We start from the raw sequence: 11,053 nt of genomic DNA on the forward strand, positions 1-11,053 counted from the left end.
GTTTGAACCGAATCATAGCCAATAAATGGTACTCCATTAACATCAAATTTGAGAAAAGAGATGATCAAATGTACTTGAGAAAAGAGAGATGAGATAGCTTCTTTAATGAAGGGCGAAATAGCTGCTGCACCAATTAAGAGAGGCGAGACCTAGGAAGAGAGACGAGTTTCTGATAAAAATTGGACTGAATTGACCTTTATATGCACTATCAGGATCGGTTTTTTGTTAGAACTGATCCTGATACTATCAGGATCAGTTTTTATATACAACCGATCCTGATAGTTGAATTATTAGGATCGGTTATTTAGAATAACTGATCCTGATAGTATCAAGATCAGTTCTAACAAAAAACCGATCCTAATAGTTCATAAATCAGGGTCGGTTGACAATAAAACCCGATCTGAATAGTTTTTAGGATCGGTTTTCTTAAGAAAACCGATGCAGATACCTTTTAGGATCGGTTGGCTCATATAACCGATCTAGATAGGCCGATCTTGATTCCAGTTTTTCCACTAGTGTTGTGAGTTCACTAAATTTGTCTGGAAATCGATATCCAAATGATATTGCATTGATTTGTAGCTAAATTTTGAAAATTATTATTATCGAATGACAATGAAGAAATTCAAAATTAATTACTCGATTTTGGTTTTCAGGGATCTTGCTTCAAACCCTGACCTTGTTGGCTCGCTGCCAGAAAGCATTGGTCAACTAGAAAAGCTTAGAAGCCTGTAATTAATTACAATTTTAATACATAACAATATATTATATATACTACTGGATTGAATTAAAAGACAACAAATAAATGTGAAGGTCTTATGTATTTATACTCTTGACTTGTCTAGGTCACTCCTAGGTTGCAACTTGACTGGCACCATACCGACTACAATTGGGAATTTGAAAAATTTAACCTTTTTGTAAGAATTACTTGCCATTGATTTAGCTTTATTATTGGAAATTTTAAATCAAATTTTCTATTAAATAATAAATATTAAACTCGATCCAGGTACAGTACGTAGTTCATATTTACATGTTGGTCTTTTATGACTTGAATTATGATAAAATTGCAGGGCCCTTAATTCAAATAAATTGAGTGGGAGCATCCCTTCCACAATTGGTTCACTCGTAAATCTGAATTGGCTTGATTTAGCTGATAACCAGCTTACAGGACCCCTTCCTATCTCTCCTGGTCTCGACTCTCTCGTAAACACAACACATTTGTATGTTTTAATTTAAAAATTTTCTCCTGAATTTTAATGCTAGTTTTTTTTTTGCATTAATCCCATTCCTAGATTGAGTTGCTCAAATATTCATTTTAAAATTTAATTCTTGTATCATACTAGTTTGAGCTCATTACTAGCTAGTGACATATATATATATATTTTGATGTAGGTCTAATTAAGCCTACTTTACACTTTATTAAACAAAAAAAATTAAAATAGTTTGTTGTAAAAGACTGGGAAAGAATACACATAAAGAGGCTAAAACATGCTTAGAACATTAATTAACAATTAGCTCTCAAAGAAAATACCAGTAGTGACATAATTAATTAATTACTTTAAATCAATTATTTCTATCTCATAAAAACTAACACAATTTGTTAATAATGAATAGCCATTTCAATAAGAATCAGTTAACTGGTACAATTAGTGCAGCCCTTTTCAGCTCTAAGATGAGTCGACTCATACACATGTAAGCTTCTCTTTGTTTTTTAATCTTTAACAGATGGTCACTTCACATATTGACTTCTTTTGATTGTAACTATTTTGGCAGGATATTTGACAACAATAATTTTAGTGGCCCTATTCCCAACATAATAAGTGGGCCTAAGACTTTACAGACCCTGTAAGTCTCTTTGCTTCCAATGGCCCAACAATCTAAACTTTGAAATTACGTATTTCCCCTTCTAAACTTTTGAAACTAACAAATTTACCCATTTCATTAATAAAATATATTTAATATATTTAAAAGTAATTAAATAATTTACAAAACACAAAAAGATTGAATTTTATGAGATTCGTAACATATATGTTGTTGTAAGTAAATTTCAGAATATGAAATATTATTATTTAATTAATTTAAAATATATTTAATATATTTTATTAATAAAATGTGTAAATTTGTGAATTTTGAAAGTTTCGAGGGGGAAATACGTAATATTGAATTTTTTGAGGGGATACATAAAATTCCCCCTTATTGTTATTACTTTACTTTGTTTGACCTAGCTTCTGCCACATTTAAAACAGCCAATTGAATAACAATAAGTTGAGCGGCAGTATCCCACCTAGTCTTACCAATCTAACGGGTCTGTATGTATTGTAAGTTATCAATTTTATTTCAAATAACAAATTTTTTTTTATTATATTAGCATATATTCAAGATTCTTTTATTATATATTTTTATTTCTCTTGTAGGAATCTGGCAAATAATAGTCTGGCTGGAAAAATACCAGACCTTACTCCATTTAAAAACCTCACCGTAGTGTAAGTCTTTAAATACCCCCTTCTAGCTCCTTTCTTGGTAAATTGCATTACATTTCACTCTTTTGCTCAGGGATTTAAGCAATAATAGTTTTACTTGTCCCCATATACAACAAGTGTAAGTTACCCATCAAGTTTCTCATAATTTTTTTTGGAGTGAAGAAATTATCACATGTTTTTCTTCTCATGATGGTACTTTGGTTAACTTTGATTTGTATGGTACGAATAGATTTTCTCACATTTTGTAGGGGTAGAAAATATAATTTGCCAAATGTTTACAACCATACACAGGTACTTAGATTTTAATCAATTTGATGGTAAACTTGACATGGGTAGCAACCTTGGACAAGATCTAAAGATAGTCAGTATCCGCAACAATAATATCACCGATGCAAGCATTCCATCAACAATAAAATCAATTTCGTAAGCTTCTTGTTCTTCTTAGTTTCTTTGTGTTTCATATAACACCTTTCATGTTGTTGTATTTGCAAGTAGAATTACATATCTGTCATATTCACAATTAATGTATGTTAGTTCTGATAATCTATCATTATAAGTAATTAATAAGTCAATTTATTGGTTTTCTAATATCATTCTCCTTTTCTTTTTTTTTGCATCTCCAGTCTCCTTAACAACCCTCTCTGCAAAGATGCCAAGCACTCTAATAACTTGTACTGCCAAAACAATCAATCAAACCTACCTACTTACACCACAAGCCGTGCAAAGTGTGTGCCACAAGTCTCCTGTCCTAACAATCAACAGTTAAGCCCGACAAACTGCACATGCGCTGACCCTTTTTCAGGCCAGATGGTATTCCGGGCACCGAGATTTAATGATATTTCAAACAGTTCATTGTTTCAACAACTCGAGAAGACTTTGTTGGACAATCTAAGACGTGCTGGGATAAACTCGGTTTATATCTCAAATATAGTCATAACAGGTAATAAGTATATTGAGGCAACTGTGGCACTTTTCCCTCTTTCTGGTATGAACTTCAGTATAGGTGATCTTATAATACTGGGCTCTCTTCTGAGCAATCAAACATACATACCACCTCCAGAGTTCAGGCCGTATTACTTCATCCAACCATACCAGTTCCCAGGTAATTTCAAATTCTCAGTTGTTGGAAAAAGAATCATGCATCTTTTGCAAATAAGAAGTCATATATAATGTTTAAATGTTGATTCCCATTAATCTTTCAGGCTCTGGAAGTAAGGGTACTTCAATTAGTACAGCTGCAATTGCAGGAATTGCAACCGGTGGTTGTGTTATTTTGATTGCACTTCTTGTGGTAGCAGTTTATGCTTCAAAACAGAGAAAAAAAGCCAAAGAAGCAGCTGCGCTTGCCAATCCTTTTGGTACATTTTTAGATCTATATTTAAATTAAAAAAAATTGAGCAGCCAGCAAGAACAATTTCAATTTTTCTTAATGAGCTTATTTTTTTTTTTCTTTAGCCTCATGGGGCTCTAGTGGCAAAGATGATGGGACAGCACCTCAACTGAAGAGTGCAAAATGCTTCTCTTTTGAAGAGCTCAGAAAGTGCACTGGTAATTTCTCAGACAACAATCAAATTGGGGCTGGAGGTTATGGAAAGGTACGTCAAACTTTTAATTTTAACAATGTATTGAACATGGTAACATTCTGTGAAGAATTATGTGACATTCGGGTTTATTTATAACAGGTGTATAGAGGATACCTTACAAATGGGTTAGTTGTCGCTATAAAACGAGCAAAACAAGGATCCATGCAAGGTGCACAGGAATTCAAAAATGAGATTGAGTTGCTCTCTAGGGTTCATCATAAGAACTTGGTGAGTTTAGTAGGTTTTTGCTATGAACAAGGGGAGCAAATGCTAGTGTACGAGTACATCTCTAATGGAACATTAAGAGACAATATAGTAGGTATGTCCCTTAATGGTATACTCTTATTTACATCTCAGTTTTCACTTTTCTTCTTTTCTCAATACAAAAATCAAGTTTTTATCTAAAGCTTTCTTTACAAGAGATCCAGAAACGAGAGTGATGTAGATAATTCAAAATCAAAGGTTATTATTTGCTTAATTAAAAAATATCATTAAACTTGTATACCATGCTTGCTTATATCTAACCAGATATTCATTTAATCATCTCTTTGTTTTTAACCTTGAAATCATCTCTTATTTTAACTGGCAGTGGACTATTTAATGTATATTTCAACTGTAGTTGTTACATACTGGTACGGATAAATTAATTGTAGTTGGTACGTACTGGTACATACACATTAACTATTAAAAGTGAATATTTCCCTTATGATGCAAATAAATTTATTCATACAGGCCAGTTTAGACAGCCTTAAAAAACAAATATTTGGGGTGTTATTTGCCTTGTGTCTTTTTTATCATTCGACCCCAACAATTATTGCATTTGTTAATCAACATGTCATTGAGAATTTTTCAATTTTAGATTTAGTTGCAATCTGAGGAAGTAATTAAAGAAGGGTAGAAGTTATCCAACTATAATGGATATGTTGATGCCCAGTATAGAGATACAATTAATATAATTTTTTTCTGGAAAATAATAATGCTTAGAATTTCTTGATGAACAAGGACAGGTCCAGTAGAGCTAGCAGCTGTAGGAGTGGATATTGCAGTTTAGCTCATACTTAGGCATATAATGAGTAAGAAATATCATTTTAGCTCATACTTAGCTCATACTTAGGCTCATACTTAGGCATATTAGCTCATACTTTATCAGAATCTTTAGTTTCACAGCCTCCTATGTTTTTATTTATAGTAAGAAATATTATTTTCAGATGCTGCATCTTTTCTTCTTCAGTGTCAAAAAAAAAAAAAAATATATATATATATATATATATATATATATTTTTTTTTTTTGTTTATAAACCAGCTCAACCAATACATTAATTACTATCATGACATGGAATAAGTCCATGAGCATAATCTTTCCTGTACCTACTCCATACAAATACAGCCCATCAATGGAAAAAAAAAGATCGTTTGGCTACCAGTGTTTACCAAAGCCGCATGCCTCTGCCACAATGCCTAATACCAATACAATAAATACTTGGTATCTTCATTCTCCAATAGATCCTGGTACCGTCATTGTACCAGTATCAATACCTTGCAATCTAGCAAAAATTATACCAATGCCACTGTACCAGTACCACTTTAAAATTATACTCTCAAATGTATAATTTTTCACACGTTGTCAAATTTTATGTACAAGAAGCCGGCACAGAGGGCGGAAAGGCATAGTTGCAGTTCGAGGAAATCGTAAAGAGCAATATTGCAATATATGTTGTGAGTTATTTTTTATGGTTATAATTTGAACTAAGTATATGCTTAGGTAGGAACTATGTATAAACAAGGTTAACCAAACCATGTTGTACTTCTATTTAGGTCAGATCTTGTATCGTGCATGTTTGACCAACTTGAACCTGTCTTTTTTTGAGAAATCTGACAGATGCTGTTAGAGAGGTTTTCATTGAATCGCATAATTCGTATTACAATCCAGCACATCAATGGAATACATACCTAGAGAGAGTAAACTACATAGCACCTGTTTTGATTATAGAATTACTATTTTAATTATAGAATTGAGAAACATATTTGCTATTGATTAGAACATCAATAAGAAATGCTATTGATTAGAACATCCATTTTATAGATTAGAACATCAATTTTGCGTCTTAGGATGACACCTTTTAGAAAGCATGTCAACAAGAAAATCCATTGATTTCTCAATATCACCTTACTTGCACAGAACATCTATAACAATGATGTAGGTCTTCACCTTACTTGCACTAGCAAGTTTGAAGTGTATTATTTTGAATTTTTTTTCTTTATCATTATCTGTTATTTGTTCAAGATAGCTCACATAAAGTAGTTGTTCTAGGACCTGCAGACTTGAGTGACAGCTTCAAACAACTTCGTCACAACTTGCAGGCGAACATTATTATTTCATCTTGAAATTACAGCTTTTGGATTTCCAGCTTGAAATTACAGCTTTTGAAATTACAGACTTGATTCCATCACTTGTGCATAATGATAAATATGAGGTCACTTGTGCATAATGATTCCATCACTTTTGAAATATATGCGGTCACTTGTATAGACTTGATTCCATCACTTGTGCATAATGATTCCATCAGCTTGAAATTACAGCATTCCTTGATTCCATCACTTTTGAAATTACAGCTTATGAATAATGATGAATATGAGGTCACTTGTGCATAAAATTATTTGAAAAAACAATAAATATCATGGACGGACCTGATTCCATCACCATAAGCTCACTGTTATAATGGTAAAAAAAAAATGCAAGGATTAAGATGCATAATTAGCATACCATAAACTGACTAGGATAGTACCAACTCTCCTTTAGAATTTTGATGATCTTTTGTATCTGTGACTAGGATAGTACCTACTATAAATAAACTGTGTTACATTGGTTTTAAAATTGACATGTTTCTTCTCTCTATATATCACACCTATATATCTCTCATTTTATTCATTTCAGCGATATCGACCGTGGTCTTTTTGTGCGATCTCCGAGCTCGAATATTGTGAGTACACAAGGGTTCTTCATCTATTGTGAGGTACTTTTTCCTTTAGCTTTCTATTTCTCTCAATTCATATGACATGTCGTACAACTCTTCTGTCAATTCATATGACATGTCGTATAACTCTTCTATTTCTGTCTATTTCATGCTCAACTCGGTTTAAAAAAGAGTTTATGAGAATACCGTGAGTTCATACCTCTCGGATTGGTTTTATTGTTTTTCCACATGGAAGATACCTATTTTTTCACAATTTTTTTATTTTTGAAATTTTTCTCTGCATATTGATCTCTTCTCTGTTGATCTCACCTTGAAAGATGCATTTAACGCCGATGCACAAAGTTTTACTGTTTTCAGTGATGACCTTTTCATCAAAGAATATAAATACACTCAACAGATTTGTAAATAAACATAAAGTGATGACCTTTTCATATAAATAAGAGTTTCTTTCGTTTCTGATAACCTTTTGTTCGGTATGACTATAGGAGAGTTAGAAAAAAGAAATGAAACCATAACCATCTCTATGAATAAAATGAAAAAGAGGAAAGTGTGAGGTCAAAACATTAAGGTGTTTAGATGGAATTTCATACATTCATATAAAACTGATACCAGCACAGGGAAGGCAGGGCGATACAGGAGCAGCAGTGCAATACTGGTACGACAATTGAGATACTGGTATGGTAAAAGTGGAGACTTTCAAAAATTATCAGTCGAAAACAGTGAAGATTGGTGATACTGGTGTGAGAGTAGGGATACTGGTACAAGATTAAGTTCATGCTACAAGGACTGGTACGGGAATTAGGAGACTGGTACGGGAATTTGGGAACGGAGGTATGCCAAGAGAGGAGCAGCAGTGGATGATAATCGAATTCTTAGAAGAACGGTGTAAAAAGATATAAAAAATCAAGGCATAATTCAAATCAGTGGTTCTCTTTTCACTGACAAGAAGATTTTTTGCAATTTTTGCATTTTAATCCCTGGTTTTTGTCAATTTTGGTATTCCTTTTTTCTATCTGTTTTTTCATTTTGAAGTGGTCAGAGTTTGACTTGGAGGATTCCGCAGAAGACTCGTCTTATATAATTTGTGGCTTCTATTTTGTCCCCATTAATAACGATATGAATGTTTTCAACATAAATGATTTGTACCACTGCCCTTAAGGTTGCTGGATACATATACAACTCGCATTTGTTATAAATGTGTAGCTATGATGTTTGAAAATAAAAATGCGAAACATAATCGTCTAATCTGGTTAAAATTAAAGGTAAATTAACAATTAATATTTTTTTATTTAGCTTGAAACATAGCTTAAAATGAAGACACTTAATGCACATTTGTCCAAGATCTGTTGTGGTAACATATGTGTGGTGTCTACGGTGTTGAACCTGATTTTAAGTTAAAAAATCACGCTCAAAATGGGAAGTAACACACTTATGCTGTAATTACTTTCTGCGAAATTCTTTGTTTAGGTCCTTTCAGCTTCATAAATTCCTTTTTTCTATCTGATTTTTTTGCAGGTAATTGAATTTGTTTCTCAGCTTCTACTGAATTGACAGTTAGGGTATTGAAAGGGTTTTGCTTCATGATGATGATCTTGTAGGTGTGGTTTATCTTATAAGTTGTACTTTAGATGCTTGAGCTGTAAATGTTGAAATTTATCCGACATTTCATGCAAGAAATTGTTGTTGTTTACATTTTGTTGTGCATGAAATAATTGTTAAATTTGCAAGATGCGCAAATTTAAAAATCTCAGTACAATGAGTCACTCGGACCCACCGTCTCAGTACCATTGGTACAGATTCAATGTTTGACCCAGTCGAAGTGTGACCTTTTATTCATGCATATCTCCATTTATTTTAAAATTTCCAGTACAGTATTATTTTTTTTCCTTGTAGGATGAACTAGAGATAGAAGGAAATATATTGAGTGCTGGGAAATCTATCAATGACACCTCAATTAATTTCGTGAATAAAACAGTCGAAAAAATAATAACACAAGTACACAGTACCAAGTATCTAGCAACATCTAGCAGATTGTAGTGGTTTATGATGCCACAAATGCTGCTTGTTTTTTTTTTTTTTTACAAATAATTGCAATTTCAGGCATTTTTAATGTTCATAAATTCGTCAACTAATGTAAAAAACATGCAGATGATTTTCTTCAAGGCAAATGACTTGGGTCATTCTGTTTTGATAAAAGATTGCTATCACAGAAGTCTCATCGCAAGAACAACCCTCTCTCCAGTTATGTCCACCTGCAAAAACATATAGGATTTGAGAAATTGAAATTACAATAAGAAAACAAATACAAATAGATAATAAAATTTACCTGAGTAAAATTCATTAGAGTATCTGTTATAAGGCAGTATATGTAACGCAACATGAATATTGCACAGTCATGAGAACGGTTTTGTTTCGGACATGCCTGACAGTCATAAAGACGTGTCTTCCATGAAGGGTCACCTGGAAAAGGTAAAAAAAAAAATCAAAAAATATAGTACATATATTATACAATCTAAAAACCATAATAAGTCTATAAACATTAATAACAACAGTCCATTAATCCAATAATTTTTGATCCATAGAAATATTAAATAATAAGCACCCACGAAGACGCCATGCAACAAAGGAATCAATCCACATGGTTGTATGTCATGCGCAATTGATGTATGCTCCATTAGTTTCCCCGGCAGAAGTGAAGTACAGAACTTGCTTCCGTTTCAATTCATAAGCAAAGAGTACCCAATGGTTCTTTGCACACACTGGGACAAAAAGCCACCTCATCTTCTCAAATTGGTCTGAGAAAAGTTGGGGAATATTTTTCAGAGCAGTCTCATGATCATACGTATGCATGATATTCTGCATTATAACATACAAAAAAAAACAATAGTAATTACAACAGGGCTATAACAACCTATCTGACAATTTCAATAAAGATATGTAAACCTATAACAACATAAAGATAATTCTATAAACATAAAATATAAATTATGCAAACTAACACTGAAAGATATGCAAACCTATAACAATATAAAGATAATTCTATAAACACAATATATAAATTATGCAAACTAACACACATGTGATTTGGAAAAAGCAATATCCAAAATACAGAACAAAAATATAGATAAACATATTCGATTCATTCACAAAAGTTCTACAGAGTTTTGAAACATAAACGTTGAAACTGACATAATATAAATCTGCAAACCTATGCAATTAAGTTCTGTATCTGAAAAAAAAAAACATACAACAATATATGGCGATATGAAGAACCATGGTTCTCTGACCGGAGTATCAATTTGCATGACGCTTAACACAACGTCGACAACCTTCATATAATATAAAAGAATATTTGAACTGAGAAGATTCAAATTAACATTTAAAATGAACAAGTATAAAACAATTCAAAAATAACAAATACCTCGCTTGAGAGATCTGTCTCAGGCATCAACAAATCCTTTAAGAATCGGAACAAGCTCTTCGCACTATCCCAAAGACATAGAATGTGATGCAGAATAGCATTTGGGGCGGTAACTCCCCTTGGAATAACAAACAGATGAAGGAATGATGTTTTAATCAACAACTTGCGATGCTCCACATTTAGTAGGTGCATCACTTTTGTGTGGAACCACTTCATCGCCACATCAACTTTACATTTGTTGTTGATTATTGTGTACTTTATATTCTAACTTTTTATTCGGAATTTTTATTTTCAAAAATTTATTTTCAAATTTTTTATTCGGAATTTTTTTTCAAATTTTTTTTTCAAATTTTTTTTTCAAATTTTTTTTTTCTATTTTTTTTTCTATTTTTTTTTCTAATTTTTTTTTCAAAACTTTATATTCGAACTTTTTATTCGGAATTTTTATTTTCAAAATTTTTATTCGAAATTTTTTTTCAAATCTCCTTCTAGATACACATAGTATCCTGTAAACATACACATATATTATCCTGTAAACATACACATATTATCCTGTGAACATACACATATTATCCTGTGAACATACACATATTATCC

At 32.1% G+C, this 11,053-nt stretch overlaps 1 protein-coding gene across 1 annotated transcript; it reads left to right on the forward strand.

Moving 5' to 3' along the window:
- Nucleotides 1-630: 630 nt before the first annotated feature.
- On the forward strand, nucleotides 631-4,612 carry LOC144545179 (leucine-rich repeat receptor protein kinase HPCA1-like). Its single transcript, XM_078293770.1, has 11 exons — nucleotides 631-728; nucleotides 843-914; nucleotides 1,068-1,217; nucleotides 1,612-1,842; nucleotides 2,244-2,315; nucleotides 2,412-2,480; nucleotides 2,769-2,900; nucleotides 3,101-3,579; nucleotides 3,680-3,835; nucleotides 3,933-4,072; nucleotides 4,160-4,612. The coding sequence occupies exons 7-11, from the start codon at nucleotides 2,806-2,808 to the stop codon at nucleotides 4,463-4,465; spliced, it is 1,176 nt and encodes a 391-aa protein (XP_078149896.1). The 5' UTR covers nucleotides 631-728; nucleotides 843-914; nucleotides 1,068-1,217; nucleotides 1,612-1,842; nucleotides 2,244-2,315; nucleotides 2,412-2,480; nucleotides 2,769-2,805; the 3' UTR covers nucleotides 4,466-4,612.
- Nucleotides 4,613-11,053: the final 6,441 nt, after the last annotated feature.

This window comes from Carex rostrata, chromosome 27 (assembly GCF_964058835.1).
Source record: "Carex rostrata chromosome 27, lpCarRost1.2, whole genome shotgun sequence".
NCBI lineage: Eukaryota > Viridiplantae > Streptophyta > Magnoliopsida > Poales > Cyperaceae > Carex > Carex rostrata.

Bases quoted from the DNA above. Each gene is read 5' to 3' on its own strand.
- LOC144545179 (XM_078293770.1), top strand. From the start codon at position 2,806: ATGGGTAGCAACCTTGGACAAGATCTAAAGATAGTCAGTATCCGCAAC. The intron at 3,580-3,679 runs GTAATTTCAAAT...TTAATCTTTCAG, and splicing joins CCAACCATACCAGTTCCCAG to GCTCTGGAAGTAAGGGTACT. The intron at 3,836-3,932 runs GTACATTTTTAG...TTTTTTCTTTAG, and splicing joins TGCGCTTGCCAATCCTTTTG to CCTCATGGGGCTCTAGTGGC.